The 26,542-nt window shown below is 43.7% G+C and overlaps 1 protein-coding gene across 2 annotated transcripts in view; it reads right to left on the reverse strand.

The window, feature by feature from the left end:
* ALKBH3 (alkB homolog 3, alpha-ketoglutarate dependent dioxygenase) overlaps positions 1 to 18,087 on the reverse strand; it is a 49,024-nt gene extending 30,937 nt beyond the window's left edge. The window contains exons 1-4 of one of the 2 annotated variants that reach the window (XM_077453518.1): positions 18,018 to 18,087; positions 14,579 to 14,690; positions 7,838 to 7,932; positions 853 to 887 (exon numbers count right to left, since the gene is read on the reverse strand). In XM_077453518.1, coding sequence (XP_077309644.1) covers positions 853 to 887; positions 7,838 to 7,932; positions 14,579 to 14,651 — 203 coding nt within the window. In that variant the 5' untranslated portion in view covers positions 14,652 to 14,690; positions 18,018 to 18,087. Of the gene's footprint in view, positions 1 to 852; positions 888 to 7,837; positions 7,933 to 14,578; positions 14,691 to 17,847; positions 17,969 to 18,017 lie in introns of those variants that run through there. The other variant, XM_077453519.1, reaches the window with a different exon arrangement.
* Positions 18,088 to 26,542: the final 8,455 nt, after the last annotated feature.

Below are 26,542 nucleotides of genomic sequence, written 5' to 3' on the forward strand. Positions count from 1 at the left end.
AGCGGGAGCCAATTGCATTGCTGCTGTTAAACACCCAAACAGGAGGGAGAGTCCCGGACGGCCAAGGCACTCGCGCACATGGCTGGATAGAGATGGGGCTCAAATAAGTATTAGGGGGGCTGCTGCACACAGAAGGCTTTTTATCTTAATGTACACTTAATGTGATTGTAGCCGTATTAGTGCAAATGCGATAAAATTGAGCACTGTCCGTGATACTTTTTTTATTTGCACTAACATACAATTTTTCAGGACAAGCTTTCGGGGTATGTCCCCTTCTTCAAGTGTACTGCTTGGACCTTGAAGAAGGGGACATACCCCGAAAGCTTGTCCTGAAAAATTGTATGTTAGTGCAAATAAAACAAGTATCACGGACAGTGCTCAATTTTCTCTATTAATGCACAGAATGTAATAAGATAAAAAACCTTTTGACTTTTCAACCACTTTTAGTCTCCCAGTGATCAGACTGCAAATTTGTCACACATCACCAGGCAAGAGGCTGCAGCAGGGGCCGATCTGGGTCAGGCATTTGTAAACTGCATAGGCACCAGTATTTACATGATTGTGTCAAGTCTGTGCCAGCATCTCAGTCCGGAAAGTAGATGCAAACTTTGTGTGATGCCAGAAAAAAAGATGCTTCTGCCTTCTGAAGAGATGAAGGCATTGTCAGGGGGAGCACTGTGATCTCTGTGACAGGTAATACCTGGAGGCGTTACATTGGCTCACTTTACTTTGCATGTATGTACCAAACATGAAAAATATATATGTGAGCCTAGGCCCACATTAGGTGAAAAAAAGCCTACTATAATATATGCAAATTTGATAAATAGGATCTATATATGAATGGGAACTTACTCAATGACACGGGGGTCCGGGATCTTGCGTACAACCTGAAAGAGATGGACAGCCTTGATGGGATTCGGTTCTTTGCATTTAGACTGACAGCAGGAGCACTGGAGCAACAGTCATTTTTAATATAGGTGTACACATGTCTGGGTGCAGATATAGGACTGTACACCATTACATGCAATACCTGCTGTGGACAGGGTGTTAAAGTGACACTTAACCAGACCCCTATTTTTCAAAAATAATCTATCTATCTATCTATCTATCTATATATATATATATATATATATGTTTATAATTTAATGGCCCTGTAATCTATTTTTAATGAAATTGTTTCTTACTGTGTTTTTCTGCCTCCTTGTACCAGCTTTCCTCCTTTCACTGCCATTTGTTTAGAATGAGCAGAGCACTGCTCTACATACACTACAAATCCCACAGTCCACAGCGGTAAAAAAATTTTTTAAAAAATTGGCGGAGAGCAATGTGAGAGGTTTTTTTTATAAGCGAAGAATAAATACTTTAATAAAAAAGTAAATTTTTATATATATATATATATATATATATATATATATATATATATATATATATATATATATATAACACACACACACACACACACCACTGCTAAGTGACAGAAAAAGGAAACAGAAGAGAGAAAAGAGAGCAAGGCAGAAGAGAAGAGAGAAAAGAGAGCAAGGCAGAAGAGAAGAGAGAAAAGAGAGCAAGGCAGAAGAGAAGAGAGAAAAGAGAGCAAGGCAGAAGAGGAGAAAAGAGAGCAAGGCACAAGAGAAGAGAGAAAAGAGAGCAAGGCAGAAGAGAAGAGAGAAAAGAGAGCAAGGCAGAAGAGAAGAGAGAAAAGAGAGCAAGGCAGAAGAGGAGAAAAGAGAGCAAGGCACAAGAGAAGAGAGAAAAGAGAGCAAGGCAGAAGAGAAGAGAGAAAAGAAAGCAAGACAGAAGAGAAGAGAGAAAAGAGCGGGTGAGGGAAGAGAAAAGAGAAGAAGACGGAAGGAGAGAAAAGAGAAGAAGACGGAAGGAGAGAAAAGAGAAGAAGACGGAAGGAGAGAAAAGAGAAGAAGACGGAAGGAGAGAAAAGAGAAGAAGACGGAAGGAGAGAAAAGAGAAGAAGACGGAAGGAGAGAAAAAGAGAAGACGGAAGAAAAGAGAGAAATGAGAAGACAACGGAAGAGAAGAGAGAAAATAGGATTTTTATAACAGCTTACCTGTAAAATCCTTTTCTTTGAAGTACATCACGGGACACTGAGCCATAGTAGCTACTATGTGGTTATAGGACACTTTCAGGTGATGGGCACTGGCACACCCTAAACAGGAAGTTCACTCCCGATATAACCCCTCCCACTACTGGGAGTACCTCAGTTTTTGTAGCAAAGCAATACATGTGTATACCAGAAAGAAGGGACGGACATCTGTGTCCCTGTGATGTACTTCAAAGAAAAGGATTTTTACAGGTAATCTGTTATAAAAAATACTATATTCTTATACATCACGGGACACAGAGCCATAGTAGTTACTATGTGGGATGTTCCATAGCAATGCCGACTGAAGGAAGGGAGACACAACAAAAGTAGGGTACCAAGAGACTAGAGGACTTATACTGCAGCCTGCAGTACACTGTGCCCAAAGGCGATATCCTCATGACCTTTTACGTCTACTTGTTTAGAATCTGGTAAATGTATGGACTGAAGACCAAGTTGTGGCCTTGCAGATTTGAGCCATGGAGGCTTGGCGATGCACTGCCCAGGAAGTACTAACAGCCCTGGTGGAGTGCACTTTAATATGAAAAAGGTGGAATTTTCCTCTTTAAACCATAAGTTTGAACAATCACTTGACAAATCCATTTACAAATAGTATATTTTGATGCTGCCTGTCCTCTCTGTGGACCTTCCGGCAACACAAACAAAACATCAGTTTTACGAATCTGAGCAGTCACCTTCAAGTAGACCTTGACTGCTCTCACCACATCAAGAGAATGTAGTGACCTTTCTTATGCAGAATGGGGTTCTGGAAAGAATGAAGGTAGAACTATATCCTGGTTTAAATGAAAACCTGACGCTACCTTTGGTAGGAAATTAGGATGAGGACGCAATACAACCTTATCCTTGTGAATAATCAAATATGGCTCTTTACAAAAAAGAGCAGCCAACTCCGATACCCTTCTTGTAGAAGATATGGCAACCAGAAAAACTAATTTTCTTGCCAAAAGGACCAAGGGAATATGTTGAATTGGCTCAAAAGGCTGTTTCTGTAATGCCGACAGGACTAAATTAAAGTCCCACGGGTTCAGGGGTGATCTAACCAGAGGATTAAACCACGTTACCCCATGAATAAAGTTCCGAACCAGAGAGTGCGAAGAAAGTGGTAGTTGAAATAGTACCGATAAGGCCGAAACCTGGCCTTTGATAGTACTCAAGGCCAGTTTAATTTCTAATCCCATCTGTTGCAAGTCAAGGATCCTACCTATGACATATTTCCTGGGGTGCCAACCCCTGGATTAACACCAGAAGACATATGCCTTCCAGACTCTATAATATAGGACTCTGGAGGCCGGCTTCCTAGCATTAACCAAAGCAAATACTACTGAACCTGACAGCTCACGCTTCTTCAGAATGTGGGTCTCAATAGCCAAACCATTAAATTTAGCGTTTGTAAGGTATGATGGAATACCGGACCTTGCGAGAGGAGGTCTGGCCGTGGCGGTAGGGTCCATGGGACTCCTACCGCCATCTTTACGATCTCTGCATAGCAAGATCTCCTGGGCCACAAGAATTACCACCTTCCCTTCCTGCTTGATCCTGCGAAGAACTCGCAGAGGCAACAGAACAGGAGGGAATGCATAAATCAGTGAAAACTGACCCCATGGGAAAACCAAGGCATCTGTTCCACATGCCAGCAGATCTTTTGTCCTTAACACAAAGTTGTCGATCTTTTTGTTGAACCTGGACACAAACAAATCCTCATCCGGAATTCCCCATCTTTGACTTTTTGACAGAAAGATGTCAGGGTGAAGAGACCTTTCTCTCGGGAACAACTGCTGGCGAGTAGTCCACCTGCCAATTATCTATTCCTGGAATGAAGACTGCCGATAGGCAAGGTATGTTGTTTTCTGCCCAAGTTAGAAAACGATTCACCTCTCTCTGGGCCGCATGACTTCTCACCCCTTCATAAGGAGGTATTAGTATTTTGTTTTGTGGGTTTCCTTCCCAAGGGCCTCTTTTGTCCCTGGGGTTGACCCTGAGGTTTACCTATTGAACTTGATGGTGGAGGCCGTTGTGAATGCCTGGAGGCTGATGCTCCTGGCACTGGAGAAGAAGCTTGTTTAACTACTTTCAGACCGGACCAATTTGCTGGTCAAAGACCAGACCACTTTTTGCGGTTCGGCACTGCGTCGCTTTAACTGACAATTGCGCGGTCGTGCGACATGGCTCCCAAACAAAATTGACGTCCTTTTTTTCCCACAAATAGAGCTTTCTTTTGGTGGTATTTGATCGCCTCTGCGGTTTTTATTTTTTGAGCTATAAACAAAAATAGAGCGGCAATTTTGAAAAAAACGCATTATATTTTACTTTTTGTTATAATAAATATCCCCCAAAAATATATAAAAAAAACATTTTTTTTCCCTCAGTTTAGGCCGATACGTATTCTTCTACATATTTTTGGTAAAAAAAAAAAAATCGCAATAAGCGATTATTGATTGCTTTGCGCAAAAGTTATAGCGTTTACAAAATAGGGATAGTTTTATAGCATTTTTATTAATAATTTTTTATTATTTTTTTTTTTTACTAGTAATGGCAGCGATCAGCGATTTTTATTGTGACTGCGACATTGTGGGGGACCCATCGGACATTTGACACATTTTTGGGACCATTGTCCTTTATACAGTAATCACTGCTATATAAATGCAGTGATCCTGTGTAAATGACACTGGCAGTGAAAGGGTTAACCAGTGGGTGGCAGTGTAGGGGTTAAGTGTTCCTAGGGGTGTGTTACTAACTCTGGGGGGGTTGGGCTTTCATTTAGTGAACACTGATCTCTGCTCCAATCACATGGAGCAGAGATCAGCGTCACTAGTTGCTAGGCAGAATGGAGAAATGCTGTTTACAACAGCATTTCTTCATTTGGCCGCTCCGCGAGACGATCGTGGGTCCTGCGACTGGACTCACGGGGGTCCCGACCAGCACGGGAGCGCGCCGCCGGCGGCGCGCTCCCGATGGCAGGGCGCCAAATTTAAAGGGACGTACATGTACGCCCATTTGCCTGCCTGTGCCATTCTGTCGACGTACATCGTCGTGCGCTGGTCGGCAAGTGGTTAAAAGAAAAACGCTTAATCCTCTTCTTAACAACTTTCCGAGCACCGCATTTACATTTACGTCGGCAGAATGGCACGGTACGTCCCTTTGAATTTGCGAGACCCTGCCGCAAGCTCCATGAGTAGGATCGCGGGTCCCACGGACTCGATGTCCGCGGGGATACCCGCGATCTTCTCACAGAGCTGAAAAACAGGGAGATGCTAATGTAAACAAGCATCTACCCATTCTACCTAGTGACACTATCACTGATTATAGCTCCCTGTAATCGGGAGCTATGATCAGTGATGTTTCACACGTAGCCATGCCCCCTAACAGTAAGCCCTTGTACACGCGGTCGGACATTCCGACGGAAAATGTCAGATTGGACCGTGTTGTCGGATAATCCGACTGTGTGTGGGCTCCATCGGACTCTTTCCCTCGGAATATCTGACCGACAAAGTTTTAGAGCTGGGCTATAAAATTTTCCGACAACATGATCCGATCAGACTTTGTCCGAAATTGTCGCAGTCACAATAAAAAACGCAGATCTCCACCATTACTAGTAAAAAAAAATAAAAAATATTAATAAAAATGCCATAAAACTAACCCCTATTTTGTAGACTTTTGTAAACTTTCGCGTAAACCAAATCAATAACCGCTTATTGCGATTTTTTTTTTTTTTTTTACCAAAAAGATGTAGATGAATATGTATCGGCCTAAACTGAGGAAAAAAATAGTTTTTTTTATATATACTTTTTGGGGATATTTATTATAGCAAAAAGTAAAAAATATAGCTTTTTCTCCAAAATTGTCGCTCTATTTTTGTTTATAGCGCAAAAAAGAAAAACCGCAGAGGTGATCAAATACCACCAAAAGAAAGCTCTATTTGTGGGGAAAAAAGGACGTCAATTTGTTTTGGGAGCCACGTCGCACGACCGCGCAATTGTCAGTTAAAGCAACGCAGTGCCGAGTCGCAAAATGTGCTCTGGTATTTGGCCAGCCAAATGGTTCCGGGCTTAAGTGGTTAACTGGCAAAAGGGAATGTTTCCCATTAGAAATTCTTGCATGTATTTATCCAGATCGTCCCCAAAAATGGAAGGGGACCTATCACGCTTAGTCCCACTCTGGGATGCGATTAAAGCATCAATCTTTTGCTCCAAGCCTAAAATGGTTGAGGAAAAAACCTCTTCAGTAATATAGACAGGGACTGCAGTTTTAAAAGCAGCTGCAACACCTGACGACCTTGATGGATCACTCTGACCAGCCACTTCAGAATTCTCAGGGGAGGATGCCATCTTTTTTGAGATGGTTCTAGGCCTTTTTTATGGCTGAAGAAGTCTTTCTTGAGCCCTTTTTTGAGGTGTTTTTACCCACCCTTCCGACCATAGCCCGATGCACAAAGCAGAGGTACTACCAGAAGGATCGCATTCCACTGCTTGAGCAATAGTCCAGCCACTGCTATTAATGCTCAGCCTGATGCAAATAGTAAATGTGTCAATAGGAAATGCCTGTGTAACCAAACCTCTTTCATGCCCCTCCTTGCTCGTGTCCCTCCGACAGCTTACACCAGCACAAATGAAGCTTTAAAAGCATATTCCCGCGCCGGACATTGGAGGACACCAACGCCATTATAAGCCTCACCCCTCCATCGCAATAGCCCCCCCTCCTCTTTCTTTAAAAAAAAAAAGAGTGCAGGCTTCCGATCCGAGGGGATCGGCTTGTGAGTGGAGGGATGGCGAGGAGAAGACCTGGAAGTTGCTACTGAGTAGGGGCGGTGAAAGAAAAAACAGAATCGCTAATCATTTTTTTTTTTTTTTTTAGCTCTCTCCTAACGCTCAGCCTTGTGAAGAGGGCGAGAGTACAGCCCAGGTGGGGGTGTCTGGTGAAGCAAACCCCCCCCCCCAAACTTACCAGAGGTCTGCCTGCTAGCTGGAGAAAAAAAGCCTGCTGCTCCCGACACAGCTTGATCTCTTGAGGAAAGCATGAGAAGGTACGTGCTCCATATAGCCCCCAGTGGTGACACTTAGGCATGACAACATTTACTTTTCAAAGGAGACATTTCATAAGAAAATTAAAAAATTCCTTAGAAAAACTCCACTTACCTTTCCCGCCGCAGGGTTTTCTGTGGTAAAACCAACAATCTTCACCCTTCACGGTGGGTTTCATTAACAAACCTTCAGGAACCGGGGACCCTTGGGGAACCCACACTCCTGGACCTGTAATGGCACCCCGCCAGTAAAACTTTATGGCTTTAAAATACCAAAGTACTGGATCCCGGGGTCCAGCTCTCTAAAAAGAGAAGCGTTACAAGAAAAAGCGTATTTCTTCGGATACGAGGCCTGGGCACCATTCAATTTGGCCTAAAAGACACCTTGAATGGATCCAGCTGCACAGCTAGCCCCAGCAAGAATTGCTCCAGTGTAGCGCAGCACAGCACATCTTTACTCGTGACCAACACCCTAGACACTGGAGCGGTACTCCCAGTAGTGGGAGGGGTTATATAGGGAGTGGACTTCCTGTCTTAGGGTGTGCCAGTGTCCATCACCTGAAGGTGGCCTATAACCCACATTGTAACTACTATGGCTCTGTGTCCCGTGATGTACGATAAAAAAAGAGAAGAAGACAGAAGAGAAGACAGAAAAAAGAGAAGATGGAAGACTCAAAAATATCCAACTAGCAATTACATTTACCTCTGCGGGCTCTTTATATACAAACTGTTTGTCTGGAATGACATGGTCATGTCCCCAGCCCTGGGGTTTTCCTGTGGCTACAGTAACTCGAGGGCCTGGAACAAAATGAAAGAAAGTTGAAATAGTTTCACACCAGTAATGTGACATTTTTTGTAGATGTTCTTTCTGTAAAAAGTAGACTGCCACCGATAAACTTCTTCTAAAACTGCATGTTGTCTGGGTGTCAGGTTAGTTCTCTGGTTCTAATACTTCCTACAGCTGGGTGTACACTAGCAGAATTTTCTTCAGCATTTTTTGTTGTACGAACGTTCATTCACATTTCTAATCATTAGTGGGGTCAAATCGACCTTCATTTTCAACCACCGTGATTCGAAAATTTGATGGAGAAGGGCGGAAAAACTTTCTTGAATGTAAAAATTTCTAACGGTGTATGTGGATTTTATTTGGTAAAGTCCATTCATTCCAAAATCAAATGTTAAAAAGCACACAAAGTCTTCAACTACTTTCAAAAGGCATTAAAATGTATTTAGAATATTCTTATGCATTTTTTACTGGTAGAGATAGGAATAGGAATCAATACCAACAGGATTGGTTTGGACCATCTCGGAAACCATAATCAATTTAGACCCCCTTTTTTTCGGGAGGATGGACAGATGAACAAATCAAATTTAGGTCAAAACCAGAGGGGGGGGGGGGGGGGGAGTAGAAAGAAAAAGGGTGTGAATAATGTAGGCACCTTTAATCTAAGCCAGACCATCCGTACGTATCAAGAAAAACTGGTTCTTAAACGGGGTCTGACGTTTGCTCCACCAAAACCATTAAACAAGTTTGGTGTTTTTATGGATGTTCACAAATACATCCATAAACTAAACATTAAACGCCATTGGATTTCTAATCCTGCTGACACAAATAGGACAGAAGCCACCAGCATTAGACACTCAGGGTTGGCTAATGCTTCCTCAACCCCCTTGGTGTGTTGGCTCCTTCATTGGGTGTTTTCAGGGAATTAGTGTTGAAAGATCTAGATTCCTTGAAACATCAAGAGGGCTAGCTTGGATATTGTATTTAAACAAGGGTTAGAGCCCCTAAAAACAGAGGAAAGACATTATTGTCCATTGTTCCCAATCTCCCAGACATTATTGTCTGCCCTGCAGATAAGGGCCGGGGTTTGTTGTTCTGGATAAATCTTCTTATCTATTGGAGATGTAAATGATATTGTCGGATCATAAAACTTATATTTCTTTACCATCCAATCCCACTAATGGATAAAAAAAAAAAAAAAAAAAAAAGAGCTGGTCAGATTAATAGATAAAAAATATTTTATCCAAGAAGGAGAAGGACCATTTGGTCCCCGTGGCTCCATCTGTTTCAGTGATGTACTACCTACCAAAAGTTCACAAGGGTCCGGCTAATCCCCCCTGGTAGGCCGATTATTAGTGGGATAGATTCTGTGAGCTCTAGGATAGGTAGATAGATCAATGTTTTTTTGCAACCTCTGGTAGTTCAAACCCTGTCCTTCTTGAAGGACTCCACTCAGCTTTTGAACTTTCTTAGTGGTATCCAGTGGAAGGAGGGGTACATTTTGGCAACTGCCGACGTGTCCTCTCTGTACACTATCATATCTCATGGGGATGGTTTTGAGGCAGTGGACTCCTTTATGATGCGTGATATCAGCTTGTTACCCATACAGCGCAATTTCATTCTCAAGCTTCTGACTTTTGCCATGAACCACAATTACTTTTGGTTTTGGCGGCTCCTTCCACTTGTAGAGTAGGGGAGTCGCCAGGGGCGCAAAATTTGCGGCAAGCATGGCAAACCTGTTCATGGCAAAATGGGAGGAGGATGTCATCTATACTAATCGGAGGTCTGAACTCCTTCTGTGGCACAGGTATATTGACGACATCCTCCTCCTCTGGGAGGGTGACATGCAGTCCCTGAACAATTACATTGACTACCTGAATGATAATTCTTTGGGTATTGTCCTACAACATGAAGCCAGCAAAGAAAATATAATTTTTCTGGATCTTAACGTGGCGGTCATGGATGGTGCTTTAATTACTACCACCTACTTTAACCACTTGCCTGCCAGGCACTTACACCCGCTTCCTGCCTAAGCCATTTTTCAGCTTTCAGCGCTATCGCACTTTGAATGACAATTGCACGGTTATGCTACACTGTACACAAACAATTTTTTTTATAATTTTCTTCACACAAATAGAGCTTTCTTTTGGTGGTATTTAATCACTGCTGGGTTTTTTATTTTTTTACAAAAAAAAAATTTAGCAAAAAAAGTTAACTTTTTTTCTGTCAGTAAATTTTGTAACTAAGTAATTTTTTGCCTTCACTGATAGGCTGAACTGGTGAGCATTGATGAGGTGGCACTGATGAGGCAGCACTAATATGCAACGCTGATGGGCACCAAGAGGCGGCACTGATTGCCAGCACTGACTGGCATTGCTAATGGGCACTGATTGGTGGCACTTGTGGGCTGTGGTGGCCACTGATTGCTGCCACTGGCAGGCACTGATTTGTGACACTATATTTCAATATTGTAATCAGGGCACTAACGATCAGTGCCCTGATGACAATCCTAGATGTCCCCCTGCGTGGAGATGCTGCCGATCGATTACCGGCACTTCCTTGTTTACATGTGACCAGCTGTGATTAGACAGACGATCACAGGGTTAAAGAGCCACGGACGCAGCTCCCTACAGAGATTGGGGCCACGTCATGTCCTAGCAACACGGCACGGACGCGATCGCAGCTGGCACGCGAGAACGGCCGTTCTGGGACGCCGTCATATGATGGCGACCCAGAACGAGAGTCGCACCGCCCCACCGTCATTTGACGGTGGGCGGGCAGCAAGCAGTTAAAGAGATGGATCGTAACAGCTTTATTGGCCAGGACAGTTGCCATCATCCTTCATGGCTTAAGTCTGTCTCTAAGAGCCAGTTCCTCAGAGTACGTCAGAATTGCACCATCCTAAATGATTATTATCAACAGGCATCCACGCTGCGAACTAGATTTATTGATAGAGGCTATAATTCCAACGAGCTGGATAGTGTTATTTCTGAGATTACTAGTCTGGATAGGACACAGCTGTTAAAGGATAAACCGAGAATCGAGAAGGATTTGAATCAAACCGGTTTTTCTTTTATCACTAGTTATTCTAACCAACATCGAGACATTAAACAATAATTACCCGTCATTGGAAGGTCCTTAAAAATGATAACCTGTTAGACCCTAGACTAGGAGTATAAACCTCAGGTTGTATACAGAGGAGTACAACCTTTAAGGCTATATGTGGCCCCTAATGTTGTTGATAATCCTAAAAAAAAAATATTTTTTTCAAAATCTAAATTACTTTTTCCCCTGTAGAAAATGTGCTATGTGCAGCATTAATACCTTAAGAGAGAGAAGGGTGTGTAATTTTCGCTCTGTGGTAACTTCCAGAACATATGACATCAAATCATTCAATTACCTGCTCTTCAAAAAAATAGTGTATCTCTTACAGTGCCCATGTGGCCTGCAATATGTGGGCCAGACAATTAGAACTATGCAAATCAGAGTCAACGAACATTGAATGAATGAATGAATGAAATACTTGTATAGCGCACAATGCAAACTGAATTGCCTCTAGGCAATATATGGCGTGGTTTCCTGAAACGCAGTGTTTCCAAGCATTACGCGCTTTGACATGCAAAGAACCCAAATGGAACACTGATTTTGGGAATTGCCAGATTTTCTCCACATTGGAGGGGTAGCAATATCCGGTGGTAAATCTCCAGAATAGAGACCCGCTGGATATATAACGTTAATGCCGCGTACACACGACTGTTTTTACCATCAGAATAAACTCTGACGGCCTTTCTGATGGAGTTTCGCTGAAACGGACTTGCCTACACACGATCACATCAAAGTCCGATTGTTTAGAACGCGATAAACGTACGACGGGACTAGAAAAAGGATGCTCAATAGCCAGTAGCCATTAGCTGCCCTTGCGCCGTTTTTAGTCTGTCGGAATAGCATACAGACGAACGGTTTTCCCGATAGGAATTGCTTCAGTGGGAAAGATTTAAAACCTGTTCTATTTATAGGTCCGTCAGAATTTTCGAAAGAAAAAGTCAGATGAAGCCCACACACGATCCAAATATCCGATGGAATCATTCCGTTGGACCTTTTCTGCCGGAAAGTCAGACCGCGTGTACACCATTTGGAATGAATATAGAGTAGGATGTCAATTGCTTTATCAACAATGGTTGAATAACTCTTGCAATATAAGATATACTTTCTGCTGATAATCTACTGAACATTGTCATATGTATTTTTTCCTGTTTATCCTCTCTTTTAAATGAATTATGTTCTGTATTTTTATAAATTGAATCTGTATGGGATATTTGGCTATTGTATATATTATATCCACTAGATGGCGTGTTTATCTCGCGTGCTTTTCAACATTTTGATTCGTGGATTTATGCAATAATTAATTTCATATAGAGGACAGTGCAATACCATCTTTGTTATGGTTTTGTTTTTCTTGACAAGTAGAGAGCTTTTCTCCTTGTCTTTCATAGCCTGTGCCCAGGGCTCCCGGGTCTGAAGCTGTCCTCAGCAGCTTGGGGTAGGCCGCAGTACACTGCATGTACTGCGACGGAGGCTGCAGTGCGGCCTTACTTTCCGGGTGGATGGCTGGGGAGTTGGGGCAGCAGGGGGGGCCGCGCTGGTGACCCACCCCCTGAGGAGCCTCAGCGGGTCCCAGAGATCCTCGTGCGGGAGCGCTGCTGTGTGGCGGGGATCCGTCCGTTTGCAGCAGTAGCGGTGTGGAGGACTGTCACAGTGGGGCGGCGGCCGGCGCCATTTTGCCACTCCCGCCCGGCATCTCGTCAGGCGGCTTGAAATACTCTCTGAATGCTGCCGGGGAGCCCGGCGGCGGCTGCAACGACCTCCGGCTGATGACGATCTGGTGGCCTGTGAGCCGTCCATAGATGTGGGTTTTATCCCCCGTTTTTACCCTCTGTAGCTCTGGGCTGGGAAGGAGCTCTTAGGCTGAGCGTCCATTCAGGTTGGCTTCCGGCCACGCCCCCCAACTTTTTATTTTTTTACTAGTAATGGCAGTGATCATCGATTTTTAGTGGGACTGAGATATTGCGGTGGAAATTTGGCTCCCGATGTGTCCAATCCCAGTGGGAGTGGGTCGCTGGCAGTGTGCGCAAACACCCTGGTCTCCCCTACAGCAGCCACTCACTGGCACATAAGAACCCCTGCTGAGAATAAAGAAAAGGGATTTACATTGCTCTCATTTATAAAAAATAAGCAGCAGGGGTAGAAGAAAAGGGGGTCGGGGGGATGCAGCATTTTATATTAGACTTATAATTAGGCCAATATGTACACACATGCATGATGTACAGGTGTTCCATTCATGTCTATGGGGACAAAGCTAAGAACAAAGCCGCTGGTCCAAATTCGAGAGCCACGTGGGTGTGAATTCGGAGACCACACAACCTCGGCTGTCAAGCAAAGAAATACAGTGCCTTTTAAAAAGTACTCAGATTTGTGGAGAGCACAATTAATAGTTGTCCTGTGGACAGATTCTCCCCCCTGAGCTGTGGATCTCTGCAGCTCCTCCAGAGTTACCATGGGCCTCTTGGCTGCTTCTCTGATGAATGCTCTCCTTGCCCGGCTGGTCAGTTTAGGTGGATGGCCATGTCTTGGTAGGTTTGTAGTTGTGCCATACTCTTTCCATTTTCGGGTTAATGGATTGAACAGAGCTCTGTGAGATGTTCAAAGCTTGGGAGATTTTTATTTATTTTTTTATAACCTAACCCTGCTTTAAACTTCTACACAACTTTATCCCTGACCTGTCTGGTGTGTTCCTTGGCCTCCATGATACTGTTTGCTCACTAAGGTTCTCTAACAAACCTCTGAGGGCTTCACAGAACAGCTGTATTTATACTGAGATTAGATTACACACAGGTGGGCTCTATTTACTAATTAGGTGACTTCTGAAGGCAATTGGTTCCACTAGATTCTAGTTAGGGATATCAGAGTAAAGTGAGCTGAATACAAATGCCCCCCCCCCACACACACACTTTTCACATATTTATTTGGAAAAAACTTTTATAATTTTCCTTCCACTTCACAACTATGTGCCACTTTGTGTTGGTCTATCACATAAAATACATTTTTGGTTGTAACATGACAAAATGTGGAACATTTCAAGGGGTATGAATACTTTTTCAAGGCACTGTAGCTCAGTAGAATAAATAAGTAACCAATTTACAGAGCTGGGCTCAGCCCTTCCTTCTCTGAGCTGGCCACTCAGCTGCAGGCTAATTGTCAGCTCCTCTCTCTCCACAGTGACTCACCTGTTGATGATATCCTGCTAGTCAGTCCTGCCTACTTAAGCCGCCCTGTCCAGATGATCTCTGCCTTCGCCACATCTCTAGAGACGCTCTCTGGTGTTCCTGTTAAAGACTTGTTTGGCTGACATTCCTTGTGGCTCCAGATCCTGCTTGCAGTTCTACTACGCTGATCTCTGGCTCCCTGACGTTTTGGCTTGTCTGACTATCCGTTCCGGTTCCTGAACTCTGGCTATGTTTTGACTACGTTTACTCTGTTTACCTTTTTATTATTATTAAACAAGTGTGGTTTTAACTGTACTTGTGTCTCGGCCCGATTTCATGGTTTCTGACACCACTGTAATGAAGTAACAATCCATCCAATCGCTGTGCAGTTCAGTACCTATGTGAGCAGTGGCTTTCGCTTTTCCTGCCCACGCCCCCTGCACACGAGCTCTCCGCCTCTTGTCATCCATTCTACTGAGCTATGCAAGCAATCACCGGCTCCAAGATTTCTGCAAACATAAAAACAAACCCGGGTAATCATCCCCCATACTGCCACAAGGAAAAAAAAAAGACAACATTTAGTAATAAAAAAAAAAAACTATAGTGATAACCTATTTACTGATAGAGCATGTGGAAGAAAAAAAACTTCAATAAAGTTCTCGATGTGCAACAGAAAATCAGACTACATGGGGTTTCTGCAGATTTTGGATAATATACTTCCCACTGCACACAATGCAGCTACATCCAGCTAGGGGTGCAACAGATCAAAAAAACTCACGGATCAGATCGTTCCTCGGATCAGAGTCACAGATTGGATAATTTTTCGGATCAGCAAATAATTGAATTCGCAAAAATCTGTGAAAATGCTACCACCATATAGACCCCACTGTAATATCCACAATCTCCCCCACTGGAGTATGGCTGGGTACGGCTGGGAATGGCAGAGTATTGGCTGGGAATGGCAGAGTATTGGCTGGGAATGGCAGGGTATTGGCTGGGAATGGCAGGGTATTGGCTGGGAATGGCAGAGTATTGGCTGGGAATGGCAGAGTATTGGCTGGGAATGGCAGAGTATTGGCTGGGAATGGCAGGGTATTGGCTGGGAATGGCAGGGTATTGGCTGGGAATGGCAGGGTATTGGCTGGGAATGGCAGGGTATGGAGGGATGGCTGTGACTGCAATTGTCACAGAGCAGTGCTGTGGGCACTACATATCCAGCCCACAGCGCTGCTGCCATCCGATCTCTCCCCTACACTGTACAGATCTGTACACAGAGGGGAGAGAGGAACCGGCATCATCGTGATGCCGGTTTGTTTACAAGTGATCACTCCATCATTTGACGGAGCAATCACATTGTAAACAGCCAACGGGTGCACCAAGATGGCCGCCGCTCCGGAGCTAGGCCGAAGCCGCGGCCTTTCCTAAGGCTGAGGTCGCGGATCACTCTGCGCATGGCGGCGTGTGCCGATCCGAACAGGGTAACCCGTTCGGATCACAAATCGGTGACGATCCGTTGCACCCCGACCTCCAGCAGTGGATTTTCCCTTAATACTTACAGGGAAACTCTAAGCCCCTGTACACACGGTCGGAGATTTCGACAACCAAATCCGTCGGATCTTGTCCGAAACTGTTGCATACACACGGTCGGACCAAGTTGTCGAAAAATCCGATCTTTCAGAACGTGATGACGTAATTTCGTTACGATGGGACTACATTCAGGCTAGTAGCCAATAGCTTTGATCTGAGCATGCGTGTCACTTGGTCCGATCAAAATTCGCTACACATGATCGGAGTATGTCCGATCGAACCAGTTGGTCGGGAAATATTTCCAACATGTTGGAAAATTGGGTCCGACGGAATCAGTCCGATGCATACCACACACAGTTGGATTATCCGACGACACGGTCCGATAGGACACATTCCGACGGATTCTCCGACCGTGTGTACAAGGGCTAAGGCTGGATTCACACATGTTGTTCTGTTTCAACTGCAGCTTTATGCATTGACCATACCTTCTTGAGACCCAGTCTGTTCGGACTGTATGGTCACCTGCTGACTTGGCACCGTCCACAGGCAGCTTAGCTCTTCAATAAGACACAAGTGTTCAATTCAATGCAATTTTGCTTAAAGTGATTGCAGTACAGAGGGTGTTTTTCTAGTCTTATGAAGTACAATAAGACAATGACTTCCCCAAGCCAAGTCTCTGTGAATAGCCAACACTGACTGAAGAAAAATGGAAAAGTTTGGGGAGGGTCTAGGCGAGACTAAAACTAACTATCACTAAACAGGAGGGGAGGAAAGAGGAAGATACCAAATTAGTAAACAAGCTGCAGTGGCCCAAAACTGCCACTAGATGTCAGCATACTACAACAACAAAAAATGATAACCTCATGCAGTTCGATACAATACATAAATATTACTGTAAGGTTATTTCATAATGAGCTTATAGTACAGTTTGTCTTCCTTCTTCTCTGTTAGTTTTGCTAGCTAGGTAGCCATTCTCTGCTTATAGTTAATTCCCAATCAGGGTAACCGAGATACGGTTATCGGACATTGATCATACCTTGTACACTCTCCAATTTGTTTTATATTGTTTCAATTGTGCAATAAGCAATTTGACAATGCTGTACTGTAATACCCTATATGTCAACTATGTTGGACTTTGATATCTTAAAATTCAATAAAAATCTAAAGCTTATAAAAAGACAAATATAAAAGAACCTGGGACAGAGCACAGTGCTTAAATCGTTTTGTCTTTTTTTTTTTTAACCAATTCACCTCCGGAAGATTTACCCCCCCCCCCCCTTCCTGATCAGGCCATTTGCGAAAACGCCACTGCTTTACTTTAACTGACAATTGCACGATCGTGTGATGCTGCACACAAATAAAATTAATTTTTAATTCATTTTTTGTGCTATAAAAAAAAAAAAAAAAAAAAAACCTGCGTTGAAAAGAAAACAATATCTTTTTACTTTGTGCTATATTACATATCCAATAAAAAAATAAACCTGCATCCAATTTGCAACAGTGTGAACCTGGCCTCAAAGTCCAGACCTAAATCCAAATGAGAATCTGTGGCAAGACTTGGGCTTGAATGGGCAAAAATGTCCCTCTCTAGATGGGCAAAGCTGGTAGAGACACCCCCAAAAAGACTTGCAGCTGTAATTGCAGCGAAAGGCGGTTCTACAAAGTATTGACTCTGGGGGGCGCCATACGAATGCCCCTCCCCCACACTTTTAACATATTTATTTGTAAAAAAAAAAAAAAAAAAAATTGAAAAAACCATTTCTATCACATAAAATCCCAATAAAATACATTTACGTTTTTGGTTGGAACATGACAAATTGTGGAGAATTTCAAGGGGTAGGAATAATTTTTCAAGGCACTGTATACCTTACTATACAATGTCATGATCACATCAGTGCTGTATACCTACTATATTTACTAAAGACAAATCCACTGTAGACCTGGAAGTGCAGTCGCTATAGATCTGAGGGGGACATGCAAGGAAAAAAAAAACAGCATGTTTGCTTGTACATGATTGGATGATAAAATCAGCAGAGCTTCCCCTCATTTCAGATCTTCCAAGTGAATTTGTAGTGCAAAGTGGATTTGCCTTTAGTAAATAACCCCCAATGCCAATAATGTATATCTACTATCTAATACCCTGAATGCAGGCTCCTGATTGGTTCCCATGTCTCTGACTTTGTTACATTCCTGTATTATGTGAACATTTCTTGTTCCACTAAAAATAACCTTCATAACAAATACAAAAATATCAACTAGGAAACGATCCCCTGAATTACACACAGAGAACCATTCCCTATGTTAGTTACCTGTCACTCCATGCTGCTTCCTCTTCCTGTGTTACACACAATCCTTTCCCCAGCTAAGCTAGGAGTAAAGGTTCCTACCGTATAATAGTCCTATAATGGCTGCTGATGGTTTTGTTGTTGTAATACATGAAAAGATGTAAAATGACTGGACAAGGAGGAGATATCAGGGCACAGTCTGCTCATTATTCACTGAAATGATATATATATATATACACACAATTTCAGTGAATAATGAGCAGACTGTGCCCTGATATCTCCTCCTTGTCCAGTAATTTTACATCTTTATAATTATATATGTAGCGGCAGCTCCTGAAGAGCGCAAACTATGTGTTTTTCAAAATTAAACTTTGCCTAAACTACAGTTAGGTTTGGGTTTATTTGTCTAAATTTGACTTCTGCATCAGTCTGACTGGACTGTGAAATGTTCAGCCTGGCCACAAGGAGGGCGCTGTACCTGAAGCCTCCTGAGGTCTTAAGCCTGGTACACACGATCAGATTGTTGGCCAACAAAGCGTCAGACTTTTGTCCGAAGGGCGAGTGCCAGGAACTTATTTTGCATACAAATGGTACACAATTGTCAGCCAACAAACACGAACGTAGTGACGTATTGCGAGGAATTTCAGCTCTTGACCCTTTGGGCACCTACTGCTAACGTCGTGCTTGGTGACCATTGATTCCGAGCATGCGTGTTTGTACTTTCAACTGTTGTGTGAGGGACTTGTGTACAGACGATAAGAAAATCTGACAACAGACCGTTGTCTGCTGAAAATTTACTAGCATACCATCCAACATTTGTTGCCGGAAAGTTGGACAATTGTTTGATGGAGGGTACGAACAATCCAATTTTAGGCCAACATTCTGTCATCACACAATTCCCTGCCGAAAATCCGATCGTGTGTACGAGGCTTTAGGCTGGGTACACATATATGCAAACTGGATGCGGTTTTATCTGCATCCAATTCGCATAAGATGTGAATGTGAGCGGCTTTCAATGCAGCCGGTTCACACGTGTGCCGGACGGCCGCAGTGCATTTTTTTGGTCTTGTTCAGGTGCGATTTCAGGTAAACATTGGCACCTGAACGAGTGAACACAAATGCACTGGACTGCCACACTGAAACCGCAGCCGCATATCTGTGAACCCAGCCTTAGTAACACTGGGGTTGATTTACTAAAGGCCCGTACACACGATCAGAAAATTATAAGTAGAATTTCATCCGACGAACAATCTGCCGATTTTACGATCGTTAGTATGGTGCTTTCAACAGCCGATTCCAAATTTTCGGATGACAAAAACTGGATGTGCAGACTATAAAATTTTTGTCGTATCTGAACACAACATCCGATTTCTGTTTAATTCGTACGGTTTTCTCCAAAAAAAAATTGTAAGAGCAAGACTAGGCATGCTCAGAAACGAAAGAACAAATACAAAACAATTTAACATATTAAATCACTTCTCAAGTTGAATTCAGTCGTATGAGAATTTTCGTATGTTGAGTAACCTCTTCCCTTTCGATTTCAACTGGAGTGTGCAAAATCTGATGCAGCTGTGCATGGTAGCCAATCGGCTTCAAACTTCAGCTTGTTCAATTAAGCTTTGCCAAAAAAAATAAAAAATGGATGCCGATGGGTTTCTATGCACAGCTGCTTTGTATTTTGTACTCTCCAGGTTCAGTAAGGCCTCTTTCACACGGGCTTTCCAATCAGGTCTGTCTGTCAGTTTTTAAGGTGGACCTGATCGGAGCCTCCATTCACTCCTATAGAGCGGCAGATGTCAGCAGTGACGTCTGCTGACACCCGCTGCTATCCAACCCGATCCTGTCTGTGAAATCCAGACAGATGGTGATCCTATTTTCCATGCTTCTGGCAGATTGGATGATAATGGACAGGCGGCCTGTTTTCATCCGATCTCCCCATAGAGGCGAGCGGGACCCTGACAGGTCTGTCTCTGCACAGTGAGCGGAGAAGGACATGTCATCTGCCTGCTCAGCGGGGATCACCGGATCGATCCCCCACTGAGCAAGTGGACAAGCCCGTGTGTCCTTAAGCCTCATTCGGATTGTTGGCAGACAAAGCGCCAGATTTTTGTCCAAAGGGCGTGTGCCTGGATTTTGTCTTGCATACTAACGGCATACAATTGTTGGTCAACAAACATGAACCTAGTGACCTATGAGCAGATGAAGAGGAAGTTCAATTGTCAGGCGCCACCCTTTGGGCTCCTTCTGCTAATTTCGTGTTAGTTGAAATTTGGCGAGTGTTGATTTGCGCTTTTCAGTTCGTTTCTGAGCGGCTGTTCGTCAACCAGCCATGTTGAGGAATCGGAGGAGGGAACGTGCTATTATTGGCCTTGGAGTTATTGCTTTGACCCAAGTCCAGTCCAGAAACGGGAGGAGGATTAGGATTTCTTGGACCAAAAATTGGTTGCTTTATTAATCGTGACCAATTATGTCATATGCCCTTGCTGCGGGAGCTCCAGAAGAATAATCCAGATGATTTTTGGAATTATCTCTGGATGACGGACCCCTGCTTTCACCAACTCTTGGCATTGTTGATCCACTATATTAAGAAGCAGGACAGATGCATGAGACTTTTATTTTTTTTGGTTGAATAACGATTTGATTTGTTATATTTTTGGATGCATAGAATGCACGTTTTGGTTAAGTTCTATTGGCAGATAGCATGTCTAATTTTTTTGTTTTCTTTTTTTTTAATGCACAATAAAAAAAAATTGTGTAGAATACTTGGCTATGTGTTTTACTTCAAATGACATTTTGGGAGTAGACCAGTACATTTTAAAAATTACAATGTAAAATTAACAAGGGACACCAACATAGTTGTATCTTTGAGATTCAAAACTACGTGATAATGGCGCTGTGGTAACTTGGCCAAAAAAAAAATAAAAAATAATAATAGTATTATTCTTGATATCACTAGAAAACAAAAGAATTTTCAAATGTTTGCCATAACTTCATCAGTTTCACCAGCAAAGCAGCTTCATTATTATCCCATTTAAGAAGAAGAGAATTGTGCGCTGAATTTCGCCAATTCATAATTTGCTGCGTCACAAATGTTAAATCTCCATCACAAACGCTAGTTTACAAGACCGACCGCTTCCGGCTCGTCCTTGCTTCCGAGCATGCGTGTTTATACTTTGGACTTTTGTCCGACGGACTTGTGTAGACATGGTAGGAAAATCTGACAACAGACCATTGTTCGCGAAAATTTATTAGCCTGCTAACCAAGATTTGTTGGCAGACAGTTGGCCAACAATTGTCTGATGGTCGGATTTTAGGCAAACAGTCTGTCATCACACAATTCCCAGACCAAAATCCGATCGTGTGTACGAGGCTTTAATCAACGCCACTGTGTCTTCTTTTTCACACATGTCATTAGTGTCTAGATGAGATAAGAGCAGACATCTTCTGTGACTTACTTGCACATACTGTAGTAACAAATGTAAAACACATCACAAACACCACATCCACAATGTATGCTAGGGTGGGTGTGAAAAGATCAGAGGTACAGTGTAGATCATATAAGGAGAAAGATACCCAAGGCTACCATGTTTGCTGCACTGGGAATATCACAATGCTTACACTTATACACTATTTAGTGGGGTTGATTTACTAAAACTGGAGATTGCAAAACCTGGTGCAGCTCCGCATAGAGACCAATCAGCTTCCAGATTTTATTGTCAAAGCTTAAATGAACAAGCTGAAGTTAGAAGCCGATTGGCTGCCATGCACAGTAGCACTATATTGAGCACTCTCCAGTTTTAGTAAATCAAGACCAGTGTGTGTGAAGATGCGGTAATTCTTCAGATAGTTTCTCCTTTCTTTGAACTTTAGTTTTTAATAGAAAAGTTAGAACCAGGGCTGGACTTGCCATTGGGCTTGACTGGGCTTAAGCCGAGCAGGGATGGACTGGCCATCGGGACTACCAGGAGATTCCAGGTGGGCTGGTTTCAGCGGCCTCCTATTGCCTCGGAGGTCCTTGGCGTTCTACCTGCCAACTGCCGACAGCTGGCACCCGGCGCGTAGATTTAGCCAGGATGCAGAGTAGCGCAGGAAGCACCGGTCTGTAATAAGTTTTCTCTCTCATGTCACGCAGTGCTGCTCCCTCCCCGGCGGCCCCTCCTCTCTTCTCGTCTATCCCCATTGGCTTGTGACATCATCTGGGATAGACAAGAAGAGAGGAGGGGCGCCAGGGAGCAAACAGCGCTGCGTGACATGAGAGAGAAAACTTATTACAAACAGGCGCTTCCTGCGCTACTCTGCATGCTGGCCAGGCTAGTAAACGATCCCATAATGTGCCACGTGCCCTGATGTGCTATGTGCCCCGATGTCTTGGCCATGATGTCCTGTGCTTCAATGTTGTATGCCCTGATGTGCTGTGCCCTGTACGCTGATGTGCTGGGCTCTGTACCCTGATGTACTGTGACCTGTGCCCCGATGTGCTATACCCTGATGTTTTGTGCCCTGTACACTGATGTGCTGGGCTCTGTCTGTACCCTGATGTGCTGGGCTCTGTACCGTGCCCTGATGTGCACTGTACCCTGATGTGTTGTGGCCTGGGCCGGTCTGAATGAAGTCCAGGGCCACATTTATGTCCCAGTCCAGCCCTGTAGCCGAGTGTACTCTGCTCCACTCCACTCACAATCACGCCCAGTCCCGCCCTATGATGGACATAACACAGGAACTGGGCGTGACTGTGAGCCGAGTACACTAGGCTACTCTCTGCTCCGCTCGGGACTGTGAGAGGACCCGAGAGCCGCCAAGATACACAGGACTCTGTATCTCGGCTGCGCCATTTTTAAACTTCAAGACTGCAATGACAAGGCTACACTGACAAGGCTGCAATGACACTGGACAAGGCTGCAGATGGACACTGATAAGGCTCCATTGATGGACATTTAAATGTAAGTTTTTTTCCTTAAACTTCCCTCCTAAACTTGGGGTACGAGTTATATGCCGATAAATACGGTAATGTATAGCAGGTAGGGCCCAAAAGTGACTCAAGCCCAGGGGCCCCCACCACCCTAAGTCCTGCCCTGGTTAGAACCTGATATTTTAGTTGCTGTCTGGCTCCCCAGTGGATTTACTTTGCCTTCACTTCCTGTACTGGTGGCCAATGTGTCTCCCATGTTTGGGGGGGAGGGGGTTCTGTTCACCTCCTGTTCTGGAGCCACAAAGTGGAAAGTGAGGGGAGACCCCTTCAGACAATTGTTCCTAGAACAGGTGTCCCCTTTAGAAGACCTCCCCCCCTTCCCTCTGTTCCTATTCAGATAACAACCATAGCATTTTGGATTTGCTATCATGGCCATCATCACAAATTGAGAGGGTGACTTTCCACAGAGGCACAGACAGCATAAACGCGCATTAGACGTTTTAATATGTCTACATTTTCCCTAAACACACAAAAATTATTTTGGAATTGATCCATTGATGAGCGCAGGAAGTCTTTAACCCTTGGGACATCCAAAAGCACTCCAACAAAGGGGTGGGCACCACAACATACAATTGCCAAAGCTAGCATGAAATGAGGCCAAAAGATCCATCAACACCAAGAAGTCACAGTAGTACAATATGTCTTGACAGTGAGGAATAGAACCTTGTCCTTGAGAACACAGGCTTGGAGGATGACCTGCCTAAGCCACTTAAAGATGGTGAAACAAAAAGCCAATGCATCCTTTTGGATTCATATGGGATTACAAAAAGGTAGTAAGGCTTCCTGAAAAAAAGCCGTGGCTGAGAGACTCACAGAGCCCAAACCACATCTGAACAATGTAAAGAAATGCTCTTTCGGTGAAATGAAGGCAGACAGAACAATTCCTGGTTGATGTTAAAGGAAAAAACTACCTTAGGTGAGAAGGAAGTCCTGGGCCTCACCACTAGCTTGTCCTTACCCAAAGCCATACAGGGTTCCTTGCAAGATAAGACTGCCAGTTCAGACACTCACCTCGCTGAGATGATGGCTACAAGAAAAAAAAAAATGCCTGCTGCTAAGAGTAAAGTATTGTTGCTAATGGGTTTAAACAGTGGTTCCTGAGGCACGCAGAGAGAACCGGATTCAAATCTCATGGAGTCAAAGAGAGTGCGTGGTGGAAGCTACATGGGAAACCCGCTGTACAAAGGTCTTAAAGTGGTTCTAAAAGGATGAAGGGAGGGGCCAGGAGCACCAGCAGGTGACCCGAGAAGAGGGCTGCTCTGTGCAAAACCATCACACAGAGCAGGTAAGTATGACGCATTATAAAAAAAAAAATAATGTTTGCCTTTCATCTCACTTTAATCAAAGAGTAAGAGGCCTACAGCCTCTGAAAACAGACTAGTAAGGGCAGAAAGTTATCCTTTTGATAGTGCTAAAAGACAAGTGCTGGTCCAGAAGCAGCTGCAGGAATGGAAGGATTGGACCCAAAGGTGAACTTAATTGCATTAAAACCAGTAAAAATAAAGTAGGGTTGAAATCAATCCTTAGAACAGAAGATCCTGAGGATCTGGCAAAGTCTACAGAGCGTCCGATAGGAGTCTTACCAGATTGGTGTACCACATTTGGCTGGGCAAGTTTTTGAGCAATGAAACTTACCAGAATGCCCTCCATATTGATCCTGTGAAGCAGATGAAAGAAGATTTAGCGATGAAAGCAAAGAATGGAGCCACCAGGGCATCCACTGATGATCCCTGTACTTTGAGACAAACATGTCCAGTTAGTTATTGTACCTGGGAGGTCCAGATCCAGTGTCCCACACCTGCAACACTATGGAACTCAATAGGGTTTAAGGATCAATCCCTGAGCCAGGCTCTGCCAGCTTAGGAAATCTGCCTGCCAATTATCTACACCTGTAATCTACATGGCAGATGTGGCAGGAACATGGTGTGCTGCCTCGGAAAGGATCAGATCTACCACTCTTGCCATGGCAAGATGTCTGGTTTATCCTGACTAATGTACGCTACTATCAAGCTATTGTCTAAAATGTGGATCAAATTACCCTTCAGTAGGATGATCCAAAGCTGTAGCCATAACCAAATTGCCAGAAATTCCAGGATGTTGATCAGGAGATAAGGCTCTGATGATGACCAAGTTACTTGTGTCAACACGGTGCCCAGGACTCCTGCCCAGCCTTATGTGTTGTAAGGCTCCTCTAAAAGATGGGAAGGAAGGATTTTCTCCACTCAAAGCCAGATTCCTTAGCTACCAAGCTCGGGACAACCTGGTCTTCAGTGATAGATGAATCAGTTCGTCCAGAGACCAAATCAACTTGTCCCACAATGACAGAATTGCGTTGAAGAGGTGTGAAATAAAACTGGGCAAATGGAATTGCCTCAAAAGAGGCCACCATCAAACCTACATCTCTCATGCAAAAGGCGAGAGCCAGATAACTTCAGAATTGGAGAGTTTGAATCTTAGACTGGCGAACTCAAATTTTCTCGTGTGGAAGGAACACTCTGGCCTGAGCTGTGTCCAGAACAAAACCATATACTTGAACAATGAGTGGGTTTTCAATTTCTACAGGTTCAAATCAATCTGAATCACCGGTAGAGAGTGATGGGTGTCCCGAGAGCCGCACATCAAGTCAAAGCCTGCTGTGTGTTCGTGGATGGCAGTTTCAGCCTAGACCCCCGCCAGGCCACACCTGCCAACGCATTTCTTCACAGTAAGATGTGGAATAGACTCCCTCAAGAACTGGTTCTGCCCAGCTCAGTAGATTTCTTTAAAAAAGGCTTTCCTAGGATTCTTTTCTAGGTGTACATAATATAACTGGATACTAATATTTATAGGTAAAGTTGATCCAGAGAATATCCGATTGCTTCTCGGCAGATCAGGAATTTTTTTCCACTGCTGTAGCAAATTGGATCATGCTTTGCTGGGGTTTTTCACCTTCCTCTGGATCAACTGTGGTTATAGGATTGTGTATGGGATTGTATAATTTTTTTTTTTTTATTGGTTGAACTAGATGGACTTGCTTCTTTTTTTCAACCTATTTCACTCCATCCACCGGAGCTTATTCATGGGGATAGCATTTAAATTGCTACAAATCCTTGACAGTTATGCAAAAGGTTGTTGTAAGAGCCAACATTGTTTCCTCAGCAGGAGGTCATCTTAAGCATCTCACAATAGGAATGCCACGCTAGCGCAGCAGGGCTAATAATGCAACCAGCACTTTGATAAATACCCAAGGGGCAGATCAGAGGCTGAAGAGCATGAACTGGTAGTGTAGGGAACCCACAGTGAATCATGGGAATCGCTGATGCTCTGGAAAGAGGAGGACATGAAGGTAAGCATCACTGATGTCCATAGCCAGAAAGGCTGCCTAGTGAGGGAAGGCAATGCCACATTTGCTGAATTCCATGCAGAATTTCTGCACTTGCTTCTAGTAAACCACCAAAACTGAAGTTTAAAGCTACCACCAATTGCTCCATATGTTCAATAAGCAACTGCCGGAGTGTTCAGATCTCTTTTAAGGGATTTTGACCAATCGGACTTTGTTTTTACAAAGTAAGATCACAGTCAAGACCCGTATTAGAGAATA

This window comes from Lithobates pipiens, unplaced genomic scaffold (assembly GCF_037356315.1).
Source record: "Lithobates pipiens isolate NorthernLeopardFrog02 unplaced genomic scaffold, aLitPip1_a1.2 Scaffold_24, whole genome shotgun sequence".
In the NCBI taxonomy this organism is placed as follows: domain Eukaryota; kingdom Metazoa; phylum Chordata; class Amphibia; order Anura; family Ranidae; genus Lithobates; species Lithobates pipiens.